At 55.7% G+C, this 26,917-nt stretch overlaps 1 protein-coding gene across 1 annotated transcript in view; it reads left to right on the top strand.

Moving 5' to 3' along the window:
* The window catches only part of LOC119974302 (glycogen synthase kinase-3 beta-like), a 78,059-nt gene extending 56,019 nt beyond the window's left edge, over window positions 1-22,040 (top strand). Inside the window, exons 8-10 of the mRNA XM_038813074.1 lie at window positions 890-985; window positions 18,566-18,752; window positions 21,779-22,040. Of these exons, the coding sequence (XP_038669002.1) occupies window positions 890-985; window positions 18,566-18,752; window positions 21,779-21,846 (351 nt within the window). The 3' untranslated portion in view covers window positions 21,847-22,040. The remainder of the gene's footprint in view (window positions 1-889; window positions 986-18,565; window positions 18,753-21,778) is intronic.
* Window positions 22,041-26,917: the final 4,877 nt, after the last annotated feature.

Raw genomic sequence — 26,917 nt, 5'->3', positions numbered from 1 at the left:
CACCCTCTCTCCACCCACCCTCTCTCCACCCACCCTCTCTCCACCCACCCTCTCTCCACCCACCCTCTCTCCACCCACCCTCTCTCCACCCACCCTCTCTCCACCCACCCTCTCTCCACCCACCCTCTCTCCACCCACCCTCTCTCCACCCACCCTCTCTCCACCCACCCTCTCTCCACCCACCCTCTCTCCACCCACCCTCTCTCCACCCACCCTCTCTCCACCCACCCTCTCTCCACCCACCCTCTCTCCACCCACCCCAGCCCCCTCTCTGTCCATGCCCTCTCTGCTACCCTGTTCCTCCCACGTACCGTGCTACACCCCCCCCCCCCCCCCCCCAGCAGCACCATTCCCCTGGCTCGCTACCCAGCCCACTTGCAACCCCTACCCGCAAACCCCTTGCCTTCCCTGCCCCTTCGCCTTCCACCGTGCTCTCATTTCCCCCGAATCTCCTTCGCTCCCCCCCCGGAACCCACCACCCCCCCCTCCCCCCTGCCTCCCCCACTCGCCGGACCCCCCAGACCCCTCACTGCACCCCCCCTGGACCCCTTTGCATCCCTGGGCCCCTTTGCTTCCCACTCTGATCCTGTTGCTCCCCCTCTTTGACCTGGCACACCCCCTCTTTGACCTCTGGCACGCCCCCTCTCTGACCTATGCCCCCTCGCTTCCCCCCTGGGTCCCCTGCTCTCCTCCCCCCCCCCCCCCCTTGACCTGACGCTGCCCCTCTTCGCCCTGACGCTGCCCCTCTCTGACCTCTGGCACTCGTCCTCTCTGACCTCTAGCACTCCCCCTCTTTGACCTCTGGCGCTCTCTCGCTTGCTCTCTTTCTGCACCTGATTCCTTCTGTATCCTCTCTTGTGTATTTACTACCGCCCTCTTATTTGTGCAGGTGCTGGGAACACCCACACGGGAGCAGATCCGTGAAATGAATCCCAACTACACAGAGTTCAAATTCCCCCAAATTAAAGCACATCCCTGGTCAAAGGTGAGTTTCAGTAGGGAGCGGAATTGGCTGAGAATGAGTTAACATGCGTTATCTTCGGGTAGACTATCTGCTCCCCCTGTAACTCCTCCACCCCCTTAATCTCCCAGTCACTGTTCCATTTAACACACATACTTTAGCCCCCCAATCTCCCGATCACTGCCCCATTTAGCACATTATAAAACCTCAATCTCCCGATCACTATCCCATTTCACACATTATAATCCCTCAATTTCCCAATCACTCAAATTTCACACATTATAAACCCTCAATCTCCCAATCACTCCCATTTCACACATTATAAACCCTCAATCTCCCAATCACTCCCATTTCACACATTATAAACCCTCAATCTCCCGATCACTCCCATTTCACACATTATAAACCCTCAATCTCCAGATCACTATCCCATTTCAAGAACAAAGAACAAAGAAAATTACAGCACAGGAACAGGCCCTTCGGCCCTCCCAGCCTGCGCCGATCCAGATCCTTTATCTAAAACTGTCTCCTATTTTCCAAGGTCTACTTCCCTCTGTTGCCGCCCGTTCATATACCTGTCTAGATGCCTCTTAAATGATGCTATTGTGCCCGCCTCTACCACCTCCGCTGGTAAAGTGTTCCAGGCACCCACCACCCTCTGCGTTAAAAACTTTCCACGCACATCTCCCTTAAACTTTCCCCCTCTCACCTTGAAATCGTGACCCCTTGTAACTGATACCCCCACTCTTGGAAAAAGCTTGTTGCTATCCACCCTGTCCATACCTCTCATAATTTTGTAGACCTCAATCAGGTCCCCCCTACACATATTATAAACCCTCAATCTCCCGATCACTCCCATTTCACACATTATAAACCCTCAATCTCCCGATCACTCCCAGGCTGCCTGGCTGGGCAACGGGACACAGAGAGTAGTGGTGGAAGGGAGTGTCTCAAAATGGAGAAAGGTGACTAGTGGTGTTCCACAGGGATCCGTGCTCGGACCACTGTTGTTTGTGATATACATAAATGATCTGGACGAAGGTATAAGTGGTCTGATGAGCAAGTTTGCAGATGATACTAAGATTGGTGGAGTTGCAGATAGCGAGGAGGACTGTCAGAGAATACAGCAAAATATAGATAGATTGGAGAGTTGGGCAGAGAAATGGCAGATGGAGTTCAATCCAGGCAAATGCGAGGTGATGGATTTTGGACGATCTAACTCCAGAACAAACTATATGGTCAATGGAAGAGTCCTGGGGAAAATTGATGTTCAGAGAGAGATCTGGGAGTTCAGGTCCATTGTACCCTGAAGGTGGCAACGCAGGTGGATAGAGTGGTCAAGAAGGCATACAGCATGCTTGCCTTCATCGGACGGGGTATTGAGTACAAGAGTAGGCAGGTCATGTTACAGTTGTATAGGACTTTGGTTAGGCCACATTTGGAATACTGCGTGCAGTTCTGGTCGCCACATTACCAGAAGGATGTGGATGCTTTAGAGAGCGTGCAGAGGAGGTTCACCAGGATGTTGCCTGGTATGGAGGGTGCTAGCTATGAAGAAAGGTTGGGTAGATTAGGATGGTTTTCGTTGGAAAGACGGAGGTTGAGGAGGGACCTGATTGATGTCTACAAAATTATGAGAGGTATGGACAGGGTGGATAGCAACAAGCTTTTCCCAAGAGTGGGGGGGTGTCAATTACAAGGGGTCACGATTTCAAGGTGAGATTTAAGGGAGATGTGCGTGGAAAGTTTTGTACGCAGAGGATGGAAGGCTTTGCCAGCGGTGGTGGTAGAGGCGGGCACGATAGCATTACTTAAGATGCATCTGGACAGATATATGAATGGGCGGGGAAGGGAGTGAAGTAGTTCCTTGGAAAATAGGCAACAGGTTTAGATAAAGGATCTGAATCGGCGCAGGCTGGGAGGGCCGAAGGGCCTGTTCCTGTGCTGTAATTCTCTTTGTTCTTTATTTCACACATTATAAACCCTCATTCTCCGATCACTCCCATTTCACACATTATGAACTCTCAATCACCCGATCACTCCCATTTCACACTTTATAATCCCTCAACGTCCCAATCACTCCGATTTAACACATTGTAAATGTGGGGCAGCACGGTAGCATGGTGGTTAGCATAAATGCTTCACAGCTCCAGGGTCCCAGGTTCGATTCCCGGCTGGGTCACTGTCTGTGCGGAGTCTGCATGTCCTCCCCGTGTGTGCGTGGGTTTCCTCCGGGTGCTCCGGTTTCCTCCCACTGTCCAAAGATGTGCGGGTTAGGTGGATTGGCCATGCTAAATTGACCGTAGTGTCCTACAAAGTAAGGTTCGGGGGGGGGGGGGGGTTGTTGGGTTACGGGTATAGGGTGGATACGTGGGTTTGAGTAGGGTGATCATTGCTCGGCACAACATCGAGGACCGAAGGGCCTGTTCTGTGCTGTACTATTCTATATCTATGTAAACTCTCAACGTCCCAATCTCTATCCCATTTCACACATTGTCCCATTTTTTTTTTATAAACAATTTTATTGAGGTAGTTTTTTTGCTTTGTAAACAGTTGCAGACATCAACAGAAAGAAAGCAAAACAAGGCATAAATGTGCAAACATCCACGTACATTCAATACTTCAATCGTAACATGCTGACGCTCACTCTCCCACAAAAAAGTCAATAAATGGCTGCCACCTCCGGGCGAACCCCTGTACAGATCCCCTCTAGGCGAACTTAATTTTTTCCATACCCAGGAAACTCGACATGTCCGCAAGCCACAACTCAGTCTTCGGGGGCTTTGAGTCCCTCCATCCCAATAATATTCGTCGCCGGGCTATCAGGGAAGCAAAGGCCAAATCATCGGCCTCTTTCTCCCCCTGGACTCCCGGGTCTTCCGAAACCCCAAAAATTGCCACCCCTGGACCCATCGCCACCCTTTTTTTTAGCACCCGGGACATGACGCCCGCAAATCCCTCCCAGTACCCACTAAGCTTAGGGCATGCCCAAAACATGTGAACGTGGTTCGCTGGTCCTCCCGCGCACATAGCGCATTTGTCCTCTATCCCAAAGAATTTGCTCATCCGAGCCACCGTCATGTGGGTCCGGTGAACGACCTTAAATTGAATCAGCCCGAGCCTGGCACATGTCGCGGTCGAATTTACCCTACTCAGGGCCCACAGCCCGTCCTCCATTTCCCCGCCTAGCTCCTCCTCGCATTTAAGTTTCAGTTCCTCCGTCTGGGACCCTTCCTCCCTCATGAGCACCTTACAAAAAAATCAGAGACTCTACCCTCCCCTTCTTCCCCCCCGAGAGACTATTCTGTCTTGGATCCCCATTGGCGGGAGGCGTGGGAAAGATGGCATCTGTCTACAAACAAAGTCCCGCAACTGTAGGTACCTAAAATCATTTCCCCTTACCAGCCCAAATTTCTCCTCCAAGCTCCTGAAACTCTCAAAGCTCCCCTCCAGGAACATATCGCCCACCCTTCCCACCCCCGCCCGCCTCCATGCTCGAAACCCCCCATCCATACTCCCGGGGGCAAACCGATGGTTGTCGCAGATTGGCGCCCAAACCGACGCCCCCATCTCCCCTACATGCCTCCTCCACTGGCCCCATATCCGCAGGGTCGCCACCACTACCGGGCTGGTGGAGTACCTGGCCGTCGGCAGCGGTAGAGGAGCCGTGACCAGGGCTGCCAGGCTGGAGCCCCTGCACGAAGCCACCTCCACCCGCTCCCAGATAGACCCCGTACCCACCATCCACTTCCTTACCATAGCGATGTTGGCCGCCCAGTAATAATTAATCAGACTCGGCAAAGCCAGCCCTCCCTCGCTGCGGTTCCTCTCCAGCATCGCCGCCTTCACCCGCGGGGATTTTCCCGCCCAGACAAAGCTCATGATCATCCTGTTAACTCTTTTGAAGAAGGACTGTGGGACAAAGATCGGGAGGCACTGAAAAACAAACAGAAATCTAGGGAGGATTGTCATCTTTACAGTCTGCACCCTCCCTGCCAGCGACAGCGGGAGTGCATCCCATCTCCGAAACTCTCCCTTCATTTGCTCCACCACCCTGGCCAAATTTAACTTGTGCAACCTGCCCCAGTCTCGCGCCACATGGATTCCCAAATACCGGAAATTTTCCTCAACCAGCCTAAACGGTAGCCCTCTCAATCTGTTCTCCTGGCCCCTTGCCTGTACCACAAAGATTTCACTCTTGGCCGTATTTAATTTGTATCCTGAAAACTGGCCGAACCTCCTCAACATTCCCAGTATACTTCCCATCCCGGCCACTGGGTCCGACACGTACAGGAGCAGGTAGTCTGCGTAAAGAGAGACCCTATGTTCTACCCTGCCCCTCACCATCCCCTTCCATCCCTCTGCGGCTCTCAGCGCAATCGCCAGCGGCTCTATGGCCAGCGCAAACAGCAGCGGGGAGAGCGGGCAGCCCTGTCTGGTCCCTCGGCACAGTCTAAAGTACTCCGACACTTCTCTGTTATTCCTGACGCTGGCCTATGGGGCCTGATATAATAATTTGATCCAGTCCCTCCCTGAACCCAAACTGTCCAAGCACCTCCCATAGATAGTCCCACTCCACCCGGTCAAAGGCCTTCTCGGCGTCCATCGCCACCAGTACCTCCACCTGCCCGCCCGCCGGGGGCATCATTATCACATTAAGTAATGTTCTCAGGTTGGCCGCCAGCTGCCTATCTTTCACGAACCCAGTTTGGTCCTCCCCAATCAGCTCCGGTACGCAGTCCTCCATTCTAACCGCCAGTACCTTTGCTAGGAGCTTGGCGTCAACATTAATCAGGGAGATTGGCCTGTAGGATCCGCAAGCCTCCGGGTCTTTACTCCGCTTCAATATCAGTGATATAGTGGCTTGCGACATTGTCGGCGGCAGGGTCCCTCTGTCCCTTGCCTCATTGAAAACCCTCGCCAAGACCGGGCCCACCAGCTCAGAACATTTCCTATAGAACTCTACTGGGTATCCATCCGGCCCTGGGGCTTTCTCCGACTGCATGGCCTTTAGGCCACCCAATGCCTCCTCCACTCTAATCGGGGCCCCCAGCTCATCCACTCGCCCCCCACCTACTGTTGGGAATGTTAACCCGTCCAGAAACCTTTTCATCTCCTCCGGTTCTTCCGGCGGCTCCGAAGTATACAGCTTGCGATAGAAGTCCCGGAATACCTTATTCAATCCTGCCGGGTCCTCCACTTTGCGCCCCTCCCCATCCATCACTCTACTTATTTCCCTGGCCACCTCCCTCTTCCTGAATTGCTGCGCTAACAGTCTGCTAGCCTTTTCCCCATGCTCGTACACCACGCCCCTCGCCTTCCTAAGCTGTTCCACGGCCCTACTCGTGGATAGTGCCCCCAGTTCCGCCTGTAGTCTCTGCCTCTCCCTGAGTAAAACCTCCCCCGGGGACTCCGCGTGCTCTTCATCTATCCGACCCATTTCCCTGACCAATCTATCCCTGTCTGCCTTGCCTCTGTGGGCCCCAATTGAACTCAGCTCCTCCCGCACTACTGCCTTTAGCGCCTCCCACAGGGTCGCCGCTGAGACCTCCCCTGTGTCATTCACCTGCAAGTAATTTTGCATTCACCTCCGAAGCTTCTCACAGATTCCCTCCTCCGACAGCAGTCCCACGTCTAGCCTCCATTGCAGGCGTTGGTAGTTCGTCCCCCCGATCTGCAGGTCTACCCAGTCCGTGGCATGGTCTGAGATAGTAATTGCCGAATGTTCCATGTTCTTTTCCTCCCCTATACAATCCCTGCTTAGTACGAAGAAATCTATCCTAGAATATACTTTATGGACGTGCGAGTAAAACGAGTAGCTCCTTCCTGTCGGCTGTCCCTCTCGCCAGGGGTCCACTGCCCCCATTTGCTCCATAAACCCTTTCAGCTCCCTTGCCATTGCTGGGAGTCTACCCGTTCTGGGACACGACCGATCCAAAACCGGGTCAAGGACCATGTTAAAGCTCCCCCCCCATTATTAGCCTGCGAGAGCCCAGGTCCGGGATCTTCCCCAGCACTTTTTTTTTTTAAATGTTTTTTATTGAGTTTTCATATTTTATATTGAACAAATAACAAATTATTAGAGAGAGAAAAAAAAAACACGCAAAAATTAACATGTATATTTACAGGTAAGCATCTTCGTAATAACAACTGTGGCCGCCCCCTTTAGCCGGCATACATATTTTACATTCCCCAATATGGCCGAGGCACATGTTTATAGGCATTTATTTACAGTTTGGTTTTGGGCCTTAGCTAGCCATCAAACCCCCATAACGAACCCGTACCCCCCCAACCCCCCCGGCTACCTTCCCCCGATTCCCGTCCATTTCCCCCTGATTCTCGGCCACCTGACTATTCTTCCTCATGTACGTTGGCTGCAAACAGGTCCCGGAACAATTGCATGAATGGCTCCCACATTCTGTGTAAGCCGTTGTCTGACCCTCGGATGGTGAATTTGATTTTCTCCATTTGGAGAGATTCCGAGAGGTCGGACAGCCAGTCTGCAGCTCTGGGCGGTGCTGCTGACCGCCAGCCAAACAGTATTCTGCGGCGGGCGATCAGGGAGGCAAAGGCAAGGGCGTCCGCCCTCCTCCCCAGGAATAGATCTGGCTGGTCCGAAACCCCGAAGACCGCCACTATCGGGCATGGCTCCACCCTCACCCCCACCACTTTGGACTTAGCCTCGAAGAAGGCTGTCCAGTACTCCACCAGTCTGGGGCAAGACCAGAACATGTGGGCGGGGTTGGCCGGGCCTCTTTGGCACCGTTCACATCTGTCCTCCACCTCCGGGAAGAACCTACTCATACGGTTTCTTGTTAAGTGGGCTCTATGTACCACTTTTAGTTGCGTCAGGCTGAGCCTTGCGCAAGTGGAGGTGGAGTTGACCCTATGCAGTGCTTCGCTCCAGAGTCCCCACCCTATCTCCATCCCCAGGTCGTCCTCCCATTTCATTCTTGTTGCGTCCAGTACGGTGTCGTCCCTTTCTACCAGTCGGTCATACATGTTGCTACAGTTCCCTTTCTCTAGGATACTTGCGTCCAGTAGGTCTTCCAGTAGTGTCTGTCGTGACGGTTGTGGGTACGTCCTTGTCTCCTTTCGTAGGAAGTTTTTGAGCTGCAGGTACCGTAGCTCGTTCCCCCCAGCTAGCTGAAATTTCTCTGTCAGTTCATCCAGTGTTGCGATCCTGTCGTCCATGTATAGGTCCCTGACTGTCAGTGTCCCCCCGTCCTGCCTCCACCTTTTGAAGGTGGCGTCAGTCAGTGCTGGTGTGAACCTATGGTTGTTGCAGATGGGAGCCTTGTCCGACATTTTGGTCAGGCCAAATTGCTGCCGCAGTTGGTTCCAGGATTGGAGGGTGGCTGTCACCACTGGGCTGCTGGAGTGTTTTTTGGGTGGGGATGGGAGTGCTGCCGTGGCGAGGGCCCGGAGGGAGGTCCCCATGCAGGAGGCCTCCTCCACACGCACCCACTCGGTTCCTGGATCCATCCCCTTACTCGCTCGGCTGTTGCCGCCCAGTGGTAGCATTGTAGATTCGGGAGGGCTAGCCCCCTCCCCCTGGATTTTGTTTTTTGTAGGACCTTCTTTGGGATCCTAGCATTTTTAACCCCCCCCCCCCCCCCCCCCATACGAACGCCATGATAAGTTTGTCCAGCACTTTGAAAAAGGCCTTGGGGATGTAGATCGGAATGGATCTAAACAGGAAGAGCCCCAGCACTCTTTTAATGAAGTCCACGTCATCCCAGTTCGGGGCATATATATTCACCAGCACCACTCTTCTCCCCTCCAGTCTGCCCCGTACCATCAGGTATCTGCCCCCCTGTCTGCGGCTATGCCCTCCGCCTGAAATTGCACCCGCTTGTTGATCATGATTGCCACCCCCCTGGACTTCGAGTCCAAGTCCGAGTGGAAGACCTGGTAATCCAGCCCTTCCTTAGCCTAGTCTGGTCAGACACTTTCAGATGTGTCTCCTGCAACATAATTACGTCTGCCTTCACAGCCTGCAAATGCGCGAACACACACGCCCTTTTAACTGGCCCATTTAGTCCCCTGACATTCCAGGTGATCAGCCTGGTCGGGGGGGCACAACACCCCCCCCCCCCCCCAACGTCGTGCCATTCCTGGCCCGCCTGTTGGCTGCCTCCACCCTCGACCTCTTTTCCAGTGCCTATTTCAAGTCCCTCCCACGTCAGCAGAACAACCCCTCCCCCCCCCAACAACATCCCCCGATACCTCCATCCCTGCCATCCACTTGCTGTGATCTCCCCTCCCACCTGACTCCCTTGACTAGCCAATCTGCTAGCCCAGTGACTCAACACTCCGGCGGCCTCCTGTCTCATTCCCATTGTTTCCCCGTTCTCCTCCCCACTCCCCGGCCCCCTCTCCAACCCACTGGAGTAAACTCACTGGCACAGGAAGGCATGGACATCAACAAAACAAAAAACTCCCCAACCCACGTCCTTAGCCCCCCTTGCTGACCGACCCCCCTTCGTTACCGTGCCGGCTCCAGTGTCCTCCGCGAGCTGCACAAAAAGTACAAATCCGCCCAAAAAGGAAAAAAGGAGGAAAAAAAACAACCTCAACCAATATCCATGAACAAAGGAAAGAGTCCCAAATGTTCCGCTTGGCACCTTTAACACAGCAAACCGTTGAACAGCAGTCCAGGCCCATTCGGCGTACCTTCCCACGGTAGTCCTCGGGCCCTAATTCGCGCCTGTGGGGCCTCTTTTCGGACCCAGTCCCTGATCCCACGCAAAGTCCATCGCTTCTTCAGTCTCGAAGAAGTAGTGGTGTTGACCCTGGTGTGTGACTCATAAATGAGCCGGGAACAGCAGACCAAACTTCACATGCTTCTTGAACAGCACCTACTTGACATTCTTAAAGGCTGCTCGCCGCCGAGCCACCTCCTGGCTTAGGTCCTGGTAAATGCGGAAGACACTGTTGTTCCACGCGCTGCTCCTGCCGCTCTTTGCCCACCGCAGCACCCGCTCCTTGTCCACGAACCTGTGGAACCTAATCACCATTGAGCGGGGGGGGGGTCCACCCGGCCGCCCCTGCCTCGCCTGCACTCTGTATGCCCCCTCCAGTTCCGGCGGTCGCGGAAAGGCTTCGGCCCCCATCAGCTGCATCAATAGGTCTGCTACAAACGCTGTGGCATCAGCTCCCTCAGCCCCCTCCGGGAGGCCGACCATCCACAGGTTGTTCCTGTGGGCTCTATTCTCCAGCTCCTCCACTCTGTCGAGCAGTCTTCTCTGCCGCTACTTCTGCCCGTCAACTTCTAGCGCCGCATCCGCCTGCTCCTCCACCGCCTCTCCCAGCTCATTAACTTTAACATCCTGGGCGTCCAGCCTCTGGTTCAGCTGATCCACCGCTTTCTGGATTGGGTCCAAGCTGTCCCGCTTCAGCGCTTCAAAACTGGATTTCATTACCTGGAGTATGTTATCCAGCGCCTGCTGGATTGTTGAGTCCGGGGTCCGTGTGTCCGCCATCTTAGGTTCCAGGTAAGTTTCTTCAGGTCCTTGTCTCTGTCCCTTTTTCTCTCTCTTCTTCTGCCTCCTGGACTCCCGCTGTTCCATGCGTCGCAGCCCGCTCCTCAGCACTTTCACTGCCGCCTTCCTTCAGCTCCGTGGTCCCGCTATCGCGGGGAATCAGCCCCTAAACGCCCGCCGGAGTGAGAGCCCGCCGAATGTGCGGCTCACTCGGACATCGCCACCACCAGAAGGCAGCCACTGTCCCATTTAACACACACTATAACCCCTCAAATCCCCGACCATTGCCCCATTTAACACACACTATAACCTCAAACACCCGACCACTGTCCCATTTAACACACACTATAACCTCAAACACCCGACCACTGTCCCATTTAACACACACTATAACCCCTCTAACCCCCGACCATTGCCCCATTTAACACACAGTATAACCCCTCTAACACCCGACCACTGTCCCATTTAACACACACTATAACCTCAAACACCTGACCACTGTCCCATTTAACACACACTATAACCCCTCTAACCCCCGACCATTGCCCCATTTAACACACAGTATAACCCCTCTAACACCCGACCACTGTCCCATTTAACACACACTATAACCCCTCTAACACCCGACCACTGTCCCATTTAACACACACTATAACCCCTCTAACACCCGACCACTGTCCCATTTAACACACACTATAACCCCTCTAACACCCGACCACTGTCCCATTTAACACACACTAAAACCCCTCTAACACCCGACCACTGTCCCATTTAACACACACTATAACCCCTCAAACCCCCGACCATTGTCCCATTTAACACACACTATAACCCCTCAAACCCTCGACCATTGTCCCATTTAGCACACACTATAACCTCAAACACCCAACCACTGTCCCATTTCACACACACTATAACCCCTCTAACCCCCGACCATTGCCCCATTTAACACACACTATAACCCCTCAAACACCCGACCACTGTCCCATTTAACACACACAACAACCTCAAACACCCGACCATTGCCCCATTTAACACACACTATAACCCCTCAAACCCCCGACCACTGTCCCATTTAACACACACTATAACCTCTAACACCCGACCACTGCCCCATTTAACACACACTATAACCCCTCTAACACCCGACCACTGCCCCATTTAACACACACTATAACCCCTCTAACACCCGACCATTGCCCCATTTAACACACACTATAACCCCTCTAACACCCGACTACTGTCCCATTTAACACACACTATAACCCCTCTAACACCCGACCACTGTCCCATTTAACACACACTATAACCCCTCTAACACCCGACCACTGTCCCATTTAACACACACTATAACCCCTCAAACCCCCGACCATTGTCCCATTTAACACACACTATAACCCCTCAAACCTTCGACCATTGTCCCATTTAACACACACTACAACCCCTCTAACACCCGACCACTGTCCCATTTAACACACACTATAACCCCTCTAACACCCGACCATTGTCCCATTTAACACACACTACAACCCCTCAAAACCCGACCACTGTCCCATTTAACACACACTATAACCCCTCTAACACCTGACCACTGTCCCATTTAACACACACTATAACCCCTCTAACACCCGACCATTGCCCCATTTAACACACAGTATAACCCCTCTAACACCCGACCACTGTCCCATTTAACACACACTATAACCCCTCTAACACCCGACCACTGTCCCATTTAACACACACTATAACACCTCTAACACCCGACCACTGTCCCATTTAACACACACTATAACCCCTCCAACACCCGACCACTGTCCCATTTAACACACACTATAACCCCTCTAACACCCGACCACTGTCCCATTTAACACACACTATAACCCCTCTAACACCCGACCACTGTCCCATTTAACACACACTATAACCTCAAACCCCCGACCACTGTCCCATTTAACACACACTATAACCCCTCAAACCCTCGACCATTGTCCCATTTAGCACACACTATAACCTCAAACACCCGACCACTGTCCCATTTCACACACACTATAACCCCTCTAACCCCCGACCATTGCCCATTTAACACACACTATAACCCCTCAAACACCCGACCACTGTCCCATTTAACACACACTACAACCTCAAACACCCGACCATTGCCCCATTTAACACACACTATAACCCCTCAAACCCCCGACCACTGTCCCATTTAACACACACTATAACCTCTAACACCCGACCACTGCCCCATTTAACACACACTATAACCCCTCAAACCCCCGACCATTGCCCCATTTAACACACACTATAACCCCTCTAACACCCGACCACTGTCCCATTTAACACACACTATAACCCCTCTAACACCTGACCACTGTCCCATTTAACACACACTATAACCCCTCTAACACCCGACCATTGCCCCATTTAACACACAGTATAACCCCTCTAACACCCGACCACTGTCCCATTTAACACACACTATAACCCCTCTAACACCCGACCACTGTCCCATTTAACACACACTATAACCCCTCTAACACCCGACCACTGTCCCATTTAACACACACTATAACCCCTCCAACACCCGACCACTGTCCCATTTAACACACACTATAACCCCTCTAACACCCGACCACTGTCCCATTTAACACACACTATAACCCCTCTAACACCCGACCACTGTCCCATTTAACACACACTATAACCTCAAACCCCCGACCACTGTCCCATTTAACACACACTATAACCCCTCAAACCCTCGACCATTGTCCCATTTAGCACACACTATAACCTCAAACACCCGACACCTGTCCCATTTCACACACACTATAACCCCTCTAACCCCCGACCATTGCCCCATTTAACACACACTATAACCCCTCAAACACCCGACCACTGTCCCATTTAACACACACTACAACCTCAAACACCCGACCATTGCCCCATTTAACACACACTATAACCCCTCAAACCCCCGACCACTGTCCCATTTAACACACACTATAACCTCTAACACCCGACCACTGCCCCATTTAACACACACTATAACCCCTCAAACCCCCGACCATTGCCCCATTTAACACACACTATAACCCCTCTAACACCCGACTACTGTCCCATTTAACACACACTATAACCCCTCTAACACCCGATCACTGTCCCATTTAACACACACTATAACCCCTCTAACACCCGACCACTGTCCCATTTAACACACACTATAACCCCTCAAACCCCCGACCATTGTCCCATTTAACACACACTATAACCCCTCAAACCCTCGACCATTGTCCCATTTAACACACACTACAACCCCTCTAACACCCGACCACTGTCCCATTTAACACACACTATAACCCCTCTAACACCCGACCATTGTCCCATTTAACACACACTATAACCCCTCAAAACCCGACCACTGTCCCATTTAACACACACTATAACCCCTCTAACACCCGACTACTGTCCCATTTAACACACACTATAACCCCTCAAAACCCGACCACTGTCCCATTTAACACACACTATAACCCCTCTAACACCCGACTACTGTCCCATTTAACACACACTATAACCCCTCTAACACCCGACCACTGCCCCATTTAACACACACTATAACCCCTCTAACACCCGACCATTGCCCCATTTAACACACACTATAACCCCTCTACCACCCGACCACTGTCCCATTTAACATACACTATAACCTCAAACACCCGACCATTGTCCCATTTAACACACACTATAATCCCTCTAACACCCGACCACTGTCCCATTTAACACACACTATAACCCCTCAAACCCCCGACCATTGCCCCATTTAACACACACTATAACCTCAAACACCCGACCATTGTCCCATTTAACACATACTATAACCTCAAACACCCGACCATTGTCCCATTTAACACACACTATAACCCCTCAAACACCCGACCATTGTCCCATTTAACACACACTATAACCCCTCTAACACCCGACCACTGTCCCATTTAACACACACTATAACCCCTCAAACACCCGACCACTGTCCCATTTAACACACACTATAACCCCTCAAACCCCCGACCACTGTCCCATTTAACACACAATATAACCTAAATCGCCCGACCACTGCCCCATTTAACACACACTATAACCCCTCTTACACCCGACCACTGCCCCATTTAACACACACTATAACCCCTCTAACACCCGACCATTGTCCCATTTAACACACACTATAACCTCAAACACCCGACCATTGTCCCATTTAACACACACTATAACCCCTCTAACACCCGACCACTGTCCCATTTAACACACACTATAACCCCTCTAACACTCGACCACTGCCCCATTTAACACACACTATAACCTCAAACACTGTCCCATTTTTATTTTTTTTTTAAATAATTTTTATTCAAATTTTCACAAAATATCAATAACAAAAAGTATCAGGAAAAGAAAGAACAAACCCCCCCCCCCATGTATACAAAAAAGAAAAATAAATTAACGCCCATCATTAACAAAGAACAAATATACACGTCCCTTCAGCCCAAAACAAAGAAAACATCCCCCGCACCCCCGGGTTGCTGCTGCTGCTGGCATTTTTCTACCGTTCTGCCAGGAAATCTAGGAATGGTTGCCACCTCTTGAAGAACACCTGCACTGACCCCCTGAGGGCAAATTTCACCCTCTCCAATTTAATAAACCCCGCCATATCGTTGATCCAGGCCTCCATGCTTGGGTGTCTCGCATCCTTCCACTGAAGAAGAATCCTCCGCCGGGCTACTAGGGATGCAAAGGACAGAATGCGATCCTCTTTCGCCTCCTGCACTCCCGGCTCCTCTGCAACTCCAAATATTGCGTGCCCCCAGCCCGGATTGACCATGGATCCTACCACCCTCAACACCGTCCTTGCTACGCCCTTCCAAAATTCCCCCAGCGCTGGACATGCCCAGAACATATGAGCGTGGTTTGCTGAGCTCCCTGAGCACCTAATACACCTGTCTTTGTTCCCGTACCAGCCTCCCCGGACAGGCGCCGGAATGTGGCGACTAGGGGCTTTTCACAGTAACTTCATTGAAGCCTACTCGTGACAATAAGCGATTTTCATTTCATTTTTAAAAACCGGCTCATCCTTGTCCCGGTCATGTGAGCCCTATGCAGCACCTTAAACTGTTTGAGGCTAAGCCTCGCACAAGAAGAGGAGGAGTTCACCCTCCCCAGGGCGTCCGCCCACGTCCCCTCCTCAATCTCCTCACCCAGCTCCTCCTCCCATTTACCCTTCAATTCCTCAACCGAGGCCTCGTCTACCTCCTGCATCACTTGGTACGTTGCTGAGATCCTCCCCTCTCCAACCCACACCCCCGAGAGCACCCTGTCCTGGACCCCCTGCGGCAGCAACATAGGGAACTCCTCCACCTGCCGCCTGACAAACGCCCTTACCTGCATGTACCTAAAGGTGCTCCCGGGGGGGAGGTCGAACCTCCCTTCCAGCTCACCCAGGCTCGCAAACTTCCCGTCTACGAACAGGTCCCTCAACCTCCTAACACCTGCCGTGTGCCAGCTCAGGAACCCGCCATCAATCCTCCCCGGGACAAACCGGTGGTTCCCCCGTATCGGGGATCCCATCGAGGCCCCGACCTCCCACCGTGCCGTCTCCATTGCCCCCAAATTTTGAGGGTAGCCACCACCACCGGGCTCGTGGTATACCTCGTCGGAGGGAGCGGCAGCGGTGCCGTTACCAGCGCCTCCAGGCTCGTGCCCATACAGGACGCCATCTCCATCCTCTTCCATGCTGCCCCTTCCCCGTCCATCACCCACTTGCGCACCATCGCTGCGTTGGCAGCCCAATAATAGCCACAGAGGTTGGGCAACGCCAGCCCCCCTATCCCTGTCCCGCTCCAGGAACACCCTTCTCACCCTCGGGGTCCCGTGTGCCCACACAAATCCCGTAATGCTCCTGTTAACCCGCCTGAAAAAGGCCTTCGGGATAAGGATGGGGAGGCACTGGAACAGGAACAGAAATCTCGGCAGCACCGTCATCTTGACTGACTGCACCCTACCTGCCAGAGACTGCGGCAGCATATCCCACCTCTTAAACCCCTCCTCCATTTGCTCCACCAGCCTCGTGAGGTTAAGCTTATGCAAGGCCCCCCAGCTCCTAACCACCTGGATCCCCAAGTACCTGAAACTCCTCTCCGCCCTTTTTAGTGGGAGCCTACCGATCCCCCCGTCCTGGTCCCCCGGGTGTACAACGAACAGCTCGCTTTTCCCCAATTTGAGCTTGTATCCTGAGAAATCCCCAAATTCCCTAAGAATCCTCATCACCTCCGGCATTCCCCTCACCGGGTCCGCCACATACAGCAATAGGTCGTCCGCGTAGAGCGACACTCGGTGTTCCTCCCCACCTCGCACCAGCCCCCTCCAGTTCCTCGACTCCCTCAACGCCATGGCCAGGGGTTCAATTGCCAGCGCATAAAGCAGGGGGGACAAGGGACCGGAAATACTCCGAACTCCTCCTCATTCATGGCCATGCTCGCCATCGGGGCCTCATATAACAGCCTCACCCACCTGACTAACCCCTCCTCAAACCCGAACCTCTCTAACACCTCCCACAAGTACCCCCACTCAACCCTATCAAAAGGCCTTTTCCGCGTCCGCCACCACTATCTCCGCCTCCCCCTCCACCGCCGGCATCATTATGACGTTCAAGAACCTCCGTATGTTAGTGTTCAGCTGCCTCCCCTTCACGAACCCCGTTTGATCCTCGTGGATAACCTGCGGCACACAGTCCTCTATCCTCGTGGCTAAGATCTTTGCCAACAGCTTGGCGTCAACATTTAAGAGTGAGATCGGCCTGTACGACCCACACTGCAGGGGATCCTTGTCCCGCTTAAGGATCAAGGAGATCAGCGCCCGAGACATTGTTGGAGGCAGAGCCCCCCTTCTCTTGCCTCGTTGAAGGTTCTAACCAACACGGGGCCCAGCAGGTCTGCGTACATTTTATAAAATTCAACCGGGAACCCATCCAGCCCCGGCGCCTTCCCCGACTGCATGCTCCCTATCCCTTTGACCAGCTCCTCCAGCTCAACCGGCGCCCCCAGTCCCTCCACCTGTCCTTCCTCCACCCTCGGGAATCTCAACCGGTCCAAGAAGCGCCCCATCCCCCCATCCTCCGCCGGGGGTTTGGACCGATACAGTTCCTCATAAAAGTCCCTGAAGACCCCATTAATGTCTACCCTCCTTCGCACCACACTCCCTCCCCTATCCTTAACTCCACCAATCTCCCTGGCTCCATCCCGCTTACTAAGCTGGTGCACCAGCATCCTGCTCGCCTTCTCCTCATATTCATACACCGCTCCCTGTGCCTTCCTCCACTGAGCTTCCGCCTTTCTGGTGGTCAACAAGTCAAACTCAGCCTGGAGACTACGCCGCTCCCTCAGCAATCCCTCCTCCGGAGCCTCTGCGTGTCTCCTGTCAACCCTCACCATCTCCCCCACCAGTCTCTCCCGATCACTGTGCCGTTTAACACACTTTAACCCCTTAAGCACCCGACCATTGTCCCATTTAACACATCGTAACCCCTCAATCTCCCGATCACTGTCCTTTAATGCACACGCTAACTCTTCAATTGCCTCAATCTCCTGATCACTGTCCCATTTAACACACACTTTCACCCCTCAACATCCCGATCACTGTCCCATTTAACCCACGCTATAACCCCTCAATCTCCCGATCACTGTTCTATTTCTCACGCTCTCACCCCTCCATCTTCCCATCACTGTCCCAGTTAACAAACACTATAACCCCTCAATCTCCCGATCACTGTTCTATTTCTCACGCTCTCACCCCTCCATCTTCCCATCACTGTCCCAGTTAACAAACACTATAACCCCTCAATCTCATGATCGTTGATCCATTTAACACACACTAGAACACTTCAATTTCCCGATGACTGTCCCATTTAACACACACTGTATCCCCGCAACCTCTCCATCACACTCTAGCCTATTTGCTGCTCACTCTCGGCACTCGATCTCTCTCATTGTCACCTCCTGCTTTGCTGATGTTCCTGTTGTGTTCTCAGTGTTGAACCTATTTCTCTCCATCTCTATTTCTTCCTGTGCAGGTTTTCAAAACGCGGACACCTCCCGAAGCTGTTGCCCTATGTAGCCGACTCCTTGAATATACGCCTGCGCTGCGCCTCTCACCACTTGAATCCTGTGCACACCTGTTCTTCGATGAACTACGGGACCCTTTGACACGTCTGCCTAATGGCCGGGAGCTTCCGGAGCTCTTTACCTTCACCCCAGTTGGTAAGTTTCAAAAGCAACGGCAGTAAGAGGGTGAGTGGGTCCAAAGCCCTTTGTCCCGTGCCAATTTACCTGAACACAATTGCTGCCCATCAGCTTGCGTTCACAGAGAGGCTTCATCGAACCAACATCAACACAACATTTTCACACGTTCATGTGAAGGAGTGCCTTAAGCGGAGAAAATGAGGTAGAGAGGCAAGGAGGTTTGGGGAGGGGAGCTCGAGGGCATTCCATGGGCCGTGCGGGAACAGCCACCTATGGCGGGGTTATTCAGATCCGGGGATGGTCAAGAGGCTAGAATTGGAGGAGTGCCTGTATCCTCACGCCAACCTCTCGGATCCTCACCTGTCCCCTCCACCTCCCATCCCTCCAGGGACTGGGAGGGAGGCAGGGGTTGGAGAAGGTTACAGAGATAGGGAGGGTTGTAGGGCTGGAGGAGGTTCCAGAGATTGGAAGAATTGTCGGGACTGGAGGAGGTTCCAGAGATAGGAAGAATTGTCGGGGCTGGAGGAGGTTCCAGAGATAGGAAGAATTGTCGGGACTGGAGGAGGTTCCAGAGATAGGAAGAATTGTCGGGGCTGGAGGAGGTTCCAGAGATAGGAAGAATTGTCGGGGCTGGAGGAGGTTCCAGAGATGGGAAGAATTGTCGGGGCTGGAGGAGGTTCCAGAGATGGGAAGAATTGTCGGGACTGGAGGAGGTTACAGAGATAGAGAGGGTTGCAAGGGTTGGAGAAGCTTACAGCGATGGGTTGTGTCGTAGGCAGTGTCGGAGGAAAGAAGGTTACAGAGAAAGAGGGTTGCAGGGGCAGGAAGGGGTTACGCAAACTGGGAGGCTTATAAGTGATGGAGGAGGTTACGGGGCTGGGAGGTTTATAGGGTGTGGAGGAGGTGACAGAGATACGGGTCTCTGTCTCTCTCTGTCTGTCTGTGTGTCTCCCTAACTCTCTGTGTCTCTAACTCTGTCTCTCTCTGTCTGTCTCCTTCTGTCTCCTTGTCTCTGCCTCTCTCTGTCATCCCCTCTTTTTCTCTCTCCTCCCCTCTTTCTCTCTTCCCCCTCTGTCCTCCCCTCTCTTTCTCTCTCCCCCTCTTTCTCTCTCCCCCTCTCCGTCTCCCCCCACTCTCTTCCCCACTCTCTTCCCCCATCTCCCCAGTCCCACCTCTCGCCCCCTCCCCCTCTCACCCCCTCGTTCCGCCTTCTCCCTCCCTCCCCTTGCTCCCCCCTCTCGCTCCCTCCGCCCTCTCTGGCTCCCTCCGCCCTCTCTGGCTCCGTCCGCCCTCTCTGGCTCCGTCCGCCCTCTCTGGCTCCCTCCGCCCTCTCTGGCTCCCTCCGCCCTCTCTGGCTCCCTCCGCCCTCTCTGGCTTCCTCCGCCCTCTCTGGCTCCCTCCGCCCTCTCTGGCTCCCTCCGCCCTCTCTGGCTCCCTCCGCCCTCTCTGGCTCCCTCCGCCCTCTCTGGCTCCCTCCGCCCTCTCTGGCTCCCTCCGCCCTCTCTGGCTCCCTCCGCCCTCCCCTCTGCCCCCCGCGCTCTCTCTGCCCCCCTCTCTCGCTCTGTCCCTCCCGCTCTCGCTCTGTCCCTCCCGCTCTCGCTCTGTCCCTCCCGCTCTCGCTCTGTCCCTCCCGCTCTCGCTCTGTCCCTCCCGCTCTCGCTCTGTCCCTCCCGCTCAGTCGCTCTGTCCCTCCCGCTCCTCGCTCTGTCCCTCCCGCTCTCGCTCTGTCCCTCCCGCTCTCGCTCTGTCCCTCCCCTCCTCGTCCGCTCTGTCCCTACCCGCTCTCGCTCTGTCCCTCCCGACTCAGTCGCTCTTTCCCCTCCCGCCTGCGTCTGTCCTCCCGCTCAATCGCTCTGTTCCCTCCCCGCTCTCCGCTCTGTCACTCCCAGCTCAAACTCGCTCTGTCCCTCCCGCTCTCGCTCTGTCCCTCCCGCTCTACGCTCTGTCCCTCCCGCTCTCGCTCTGTCCCTCCCGCTCTCGCTCTGTCCCCCGCTCCGCCTGTCCTCCCGTCTCGCTCTGTCCTCCCGCTCTCGCTCTGTCCCTCCCGCCTCTCGCTCTGTCCCTCCCGCTCTCGCTCTGTCCTCCCGCCCTCCGCTCTGTCCCTCCGCTCTCGCTCTGTCCCTCCCGCTCTCGCTCTGTCCCTCCGCTCGCTCTGTCCTCCGCTCTCGCTTGTCACCTCCCGCTCTCGCTCTGTCCCTCCGCTCTCGCTCTGTCCCTCCCGCTCTCGCTCTGTCTCTCCCGCTCTCGCTCTGTCCTCCCTCCCGCTCTCCCTCGCTCTGTCCCCTCCCGCTCTCGCTCTGTCCCTCCCGCTCTCGCTCTGTCCCTCCCGCTCTCGCTCTGTCCCTCCCGCTCTCGCTCTGTCCCTCCCGCTCTCGCTCTGTCCCTCCCGCTCTCGCTCTGTCCCTCCCGCTCTCGCTCTGTCCTCCCGCTCTCGCTCTGTCCCTCCCGCTCTCGCTCTGTCCCTCCCGCTCTCGCTCTGTCCCTCCCGCTCTCGCTCTGTCCCTCCCGCTCTCGCTCTGTCCCTCCCGCTCTCGCTCTGTCCCTCCCGCTCTCGCTCTGTCCCTCCCGCTCTCGCTCTGTCCCTCCCGCTCTCGCTCTGTCCCTCCCGCTCTCGCTCTGTCCCTCCCGCTCTCGCTCTGTCCCTCCCGCTCTCGCTCTGTCCCTCCCGCTCTCGCTCTGTCCCTCCCGCTCTCGCTCGTCCCTCCCGCTCTCGCTCTGTCCCTCCCGCTCTCGCTCTGTCCCTCCCGCTCTCGCTCTGTCCCTCCCGCTCCTCGCTCTGTCCCTCCCGCTCTCGCTCTGTCCCTCCCGCTCTCGCTCTGTCCCTCCCGCTCTCGCTCTGTCCCTCCCGCTCTCGCTCTGTCCCTCCCGCTCTCGCTCTGTCCCTCCCGCTCTCGCTCTGTCCCTCCCGCTCTCGCTCTGTCCCTCCCGCTCTCGCTCTGTCCCTCCCGCTCTCGCTCTGTCCCTCCCGCTCTCGCTCTGTCCCGCCACCCTGCCACCCCACCAAATTGTGGAGTTTTATTCCCATTTTCTTTTTCTCCTTGTAGAAGAGGGAGCTGCTGCGGAGAATAACAAGGCTTCAACAAGCGGCGCCTCAGGAACTAACTCCTCATGAAAGAAGAGATTCCACAGGACAGTAACACCCCACCTCTCCTCTTAGCCACTGCCTAAAACCTCCCCTTTCACCGGTCCCTGAACCCTCACCTTACCCCGCCCATGCCCTCCTCTTCCTCCCTATCCTTCCTCCTACCCATCCTGCACCCTCCCCCTCCTGCACCCTCTCCCTCCCCCCTCCCCCCTCCTGCACCATCCCAGACCCTCCCACACCCCCTCCCGCCGCCTCCGCGTCCCAGACCCCCCCCTCCCCTTCCCGCACCATCCCAGACCCTCTCGCCCCCTCCGCATCCTAGACCCTCTCCCTCCGTCCCTCCCTCTCCCCATCTCCGTCCCTCCCTCTCCCCATCTCCGTCCCTCCTTCTCCCCTCCTCCGTCCCTCCTTCTCCCCTCCTCCGTCCCTCCTTCTCCCCTCCTCCGTCCCTCCTTCTCCCCTCCTCCGTCCTCCTTCTCCTCCTTCTCCCCTCCTCCGTCCCTCCTTCTCCCCTCCTCCGTCCCTCCTTCTCCCCTCCTCCGTCCCTCCTTCTCCCCTCCTCCGTCCCTCCTTCTCCCCTCCTCCGTCCCTCCTTCTCCCCTCCTCCGTCCCTCCTTCTCCCCTCCTCCGTCCCTCCTTCTCCCCTCCCTCTCCCCTCCTCCGTCCCTCCCTCTCCCCTCCTCCGTCCCTCCTTCTCCCCTCCTCCGTCCCTCCCTCTCCCCTCCTCCGTCCCTCCCTCTCCCCTCCTCCGTCCCTCCCTCTCCCCTCCTCCGTCCCTCCCTCTCCCCTCCTCCGTCCCGCCCTCTCCCCTCCTCCGTCCCGCCCTCTCCCCTCCTCCGTCCCGCCCTCTCCCCTCCTCCGTCCCGCCCTCTCCCCTCCTCCGTCCCGCCCTCTCCCCTCCTCCGTCCCGCCCTCTCCCCTCCTCCGTCCCTCCCTCTCCCCTCCTCCGTCCCTCCCTCTCCCCTCCTCCGTCCCTCCCTCTCCCCTCCTCCGTCCCTCCCTCTCCCCTCCTCCGTCCCTCCTCTCCCCTCCTCCGTCCCTCCCTCTCCCCTCCTCCGTCCCTCCCTCTCCCCTCCTCCGTCCCTCCCTCTCCCCTCCTCCGTCCCTCCCTCTCCCCTCCTCCGTCCCTCCCTCTCCCCTCCTCCGTCCCTCCCTCTCCCCTCCTCCGTCCCTCCCTCTCCCCTCCTCCGTCCCTCCCTCTCCCCTCCTCCGTCCCTCCCTCTCCCCTCCTCCGTCCCTCCCTCTCCCCTCCTCCGTCCCCCCCTCTCCCCTCCTCCGTCCCTCCCTCTCCCCTCCTCCGTCCCTCCCTCTCCCCTCCTCCGTCCCTCCCTCTCCCCTCCTCCGTCCCTCCCTCTCGCTCCCCTACACCACCTCCCATCTCTGTCCCTCCCGCTCCCCCCAGTTGGAGAGCTGTGCTGCACTAATAGACTCCTAGAGTTTGAAATGACAGTGTGATTCTGCCCGGGCTGCGAGAGGGTACCTGGCCCTGTGTCTCTGGAATTGCTGTCCTGTCTCTCTTGGTGTCTGGGGCTTCACACAGGGTTTTGCTGGGTTTCATTGCTGGTCAGACTCCCCGCACAGCTGTTGTTTTATTTGTCTAACATTTTAAATAAATCGAAATGGAGGTTTTTTTTTAAAACTTGTTGTGATGATATACTTGCGACACAACCTAGGTCCTCTTTGGGAGGCTAAGGGGACAAGGAGTGGGAGTTGGCGGTGTACATCACGGTCACAGGTGACACGGGGATGGGTTTGCGGGGGGGACGGGTTTGCGGGGGGGGGACGGGTTTGCGGGGGGGGGACGGGTTTGCGGGGGGGATGGGTTTGCGGGGGGGTGGGTTTGCGGGGGGGGACGGGTTTGCGGGGGGGAGACGGGATTGCGGGGGGGTGACGGGATTGCGGGGGGGTGACGGGATTGCGGGGGGGTGACGGGATTGCGGGGGGTGACGGGATTGCGGGGGGTGACGGGTTTGCGGGGGGTGACGGGTTTGCGGGGGGTGACGGGATTGCGGGGGGTGACGGGATTGCGGGGGGTGACGGGTTTGCGGGGGGTGACGGGATTGCGGGGGGTGACGTGTTTGCGGGGGGTGACGGGTTTGCGGGGGGTGACGGGATTGCGGGGGGTGACGTGTTTGCGGGGGGTGACGGGTTTGCGGGGGGGAGACGGGATTGCGGGGGGGTGACGGGATTGCGGGGGGGTGACGGGATTGCGGGGGGTGACGGGATTGCGGGGGGTGACGGGATTGCGGGGGGTGACGTGTTTGCGGGGGGTGACGGGTTTGCGGGGGGTGACGGGTTTGCGGGGGGTGACGGGTTTGCGGGGGGGGGGTTTGCGGGGGGGTGACGGGATTGCGGGGGGGTGACGGGATTGCGGGGGGTGACGGGATTGCGGGGGGTGACGGGTTTGCGGGGGGGAGACGGGATTGCGGGGGGGTGACGGGATTGCGGGGGGTGACGGGTTTGCGGGGGGTGACGGGTTTGCGGGGGGGAGACGGGATTGCGGGGGGGTGACGGGATTGCGGGGGGGTGACGGGATTGCGGGGGGTGACGGGATTGCGGGGGGTGACGGGTTTGCGGGGGGTGACGGGATTGCGGGGGGTGACGTGTTTGCGGGGGGTGACGGGTTTGCGGGGGGTGACGGGATTGCGGGGGGTGACGTGTTTGCGGGGGGTGACGGGTTTGCGGGGGGTGACGGGTTTGCGGGGGGTGACGGGTTTGCGGGGGGGGGGTTTGCGGGGGGGGATGGGTTTGCGGGGGGTGACGGGATTGCGGGGGGTGACGTGTTTGCGGGGGGTGACGGGTTTGCGGGGGGTGACGTGTTTGCGGGGGGTGACGGGTTTGCGGGGGGTGACGGGTTTGCGGGGGGGGGGTTTGCGGGGGGGGATGGGTTTGCGGGGGGTGACGGGTTTGCGGGGGGGTAGCTTTGCGGGGTGACGGGTTTGGGGGGTAGCTTTGCGGGGTGACGGGTTGGCGGGGGGGTAGCTTTGCGGGTAGGTGACGGGTTTGCGGGGGTAGCTTTGCGGGTAGGTGACGGGTTTGCGGGGGGGTAGCTTTGCGGGGGGGTGACGGGTTTGCGGGGGGGTGACGGGTTTGCGGGGGGTGACGGGTTTGCGGGGGTGACGGGTTTGCGGGGGTGACGGGTTTGCGGGGGGGGACGGGTTTGCAGGGGGGTGACGGGTTTGCGGGGGGGTAGCTTTGCGGGGTGACGGGTTTGGGGGGTAGCTTTGCGGGGTGACGGGTTGGCGGGGGGGTAGTTTTGCGGGTAGGTGACGGGTTGGCGGGGGGGTAGCTTTGCGGGTAGGTGACGGGTTTGCGGGGGGGGTAGCTTTGCGGGGGGGTGACGGGTTTGCAGGGGGGTGACGGGTTTGGGGGGTAGCTTTGCGGGGTGACGGGTTTGCGGGGGGGGGGGGGGGATGGGTTTATGGACGGGTTTCCCATTGTATGGCTGCCAGCAAAACGGAGAATCCTGATGTCGGAGAATCCAGCCCACGATTTCAATGTAATTGTATCTCATCCACTTTCACAGGGTTAACGTTGGTCTTCCACTCGTGTACCTCAAGCATCACATTGCCTGCTCCTTTTATTAGGCCGTGACTGTGACTCTCACTGGGTGCCCCAGATCCCAGCTCTTATGCTCGTTCTCCATTTTAAACACTATTTGTCCCTGATGTGTTCCACATGTCCTCTGTCAATGTTTGTTTCAGACCAACATGAGCTGAATGTTTCCTCTGAAAACTGGGAATATTTTATTTCCGCAACTGCAATGGGAACATTTATTTTGCATCACATGGATCTGATATTTCAGTTTTTTTTGTGGATTTCCAGTTTTCTCTTTGCCTATTTTTTTTTTAATGCTTGACCCCCCATCAACTCCACTCAGCAGATTTCTAAGATTTCTGACATTAGCTATTTGGAAATCTGCCACTTCAAATCAGTGTTGCGACCTGTGGAGCTGGTAAAGAGTTTATAAAATCCTGCTGTCGATGAGAGTGGGAAATTGAGGATTTCTCCAATTATACATTCTGTCTCTTCCATGCTGGCTTCCTCCTCCAATCACACATTGTCCCTCCCAATCTTGAGGCTCCAACAGCAGCACGGTAGCATGGTGGTTAGCATAAATGCTTCGCAGCTCCAGGGTCCCAGGTTCGATTCCCGGCTGGGTCACTGTCTGTGCGGAGTCTGCACGGCCTCCCCGTGTGTGCGTGGGTTTCCTCCGGGTGCTCCGGTTTCCTCCCACAGTCCAAAAGATGTGCGGGTTAGGTGGATTGGCCATGCTAAATTGCCCGTAGTGTCCTAAAAAGAAAGGTTAGGGGGGGGGGGGGGGGGGGGGGGTTGTTGGATTATGGGTATAGGGTGGATACGTGGGTTTGAGTAGGGTGATCATTGCTCGGCACAACATCGAGGGCCGAAGGGCCTGTTCTGTGCTGTACTGTTCTATGTTCTCATCTATGCAATGAGGGTGGAAGGAGGGAGGCTGTGACAGAAGGAGCTGGAGCAGTTTGTGCTTCTCCCATTGCCACTGTGCATTGGACTGCTCTGCATTCAGTCACCTCTCCAAGAGGCTGAAGAGAAGAATCTAAAAATGAAACAAAAGCAAGTGTCTGCCATTAACCAGGTCGGAGCAGGGTTTTCTAACTTGCCCACAGGTGTGAACATTGCTGACTAGGCCACTAGGAAGATGATGGTGAACTGCCTTCTTGAACTTCTGCAGTCTCTGAGTTGTAGGTGCACCCACAGTGCTGTTAGAGAGGGAGTTCCAGGATTTTGACCAAGTGACAGTGCAGGAAAGGCCAATATATTCCCAAGTCTCACGGGATCCAGGGTGAGGTCGACAATTGGATACAAAATTGGCTTGGCGACCGAAGCCAAAGGGTGGTTGTGGAGGGTTTTTCAAACTGGAGGCCTGTGACCAATGGTGTGCCTCAGGGATCAGTGCTGGTTCCACTGTTACTTGTTTATATTAATAATTTGGATGAGAATTTAGGAGGCATGGTTAGTAAGTTTGCAGATGACACCAAGGTTGTTGGCATCGTGCATAGTGAAGAAGGTTATACAAGATTGCAAGATCTTGACCAATTGGGCCAGTGGGACGATGGAT

Source organism: Scyliorhinus canicula, chromosome 12, assembly GCF_902713615.1.
Source record: "Scyliorhinus canicula chromosome 12, sScyCan1.1, whole genome shotgun sequence".
NCBI classification, from domain to species: domain Eukaryota; kingdom Metazoa; phylum Chordata; class Chondrichthyes; order Carcharhiniformes; family Scyliorhinidae; genus Scyliorhinus; species Scyliorhinus canicula.
This window is presented reverse-complemented; position numbering and strand designations above follow the sequence as displayed.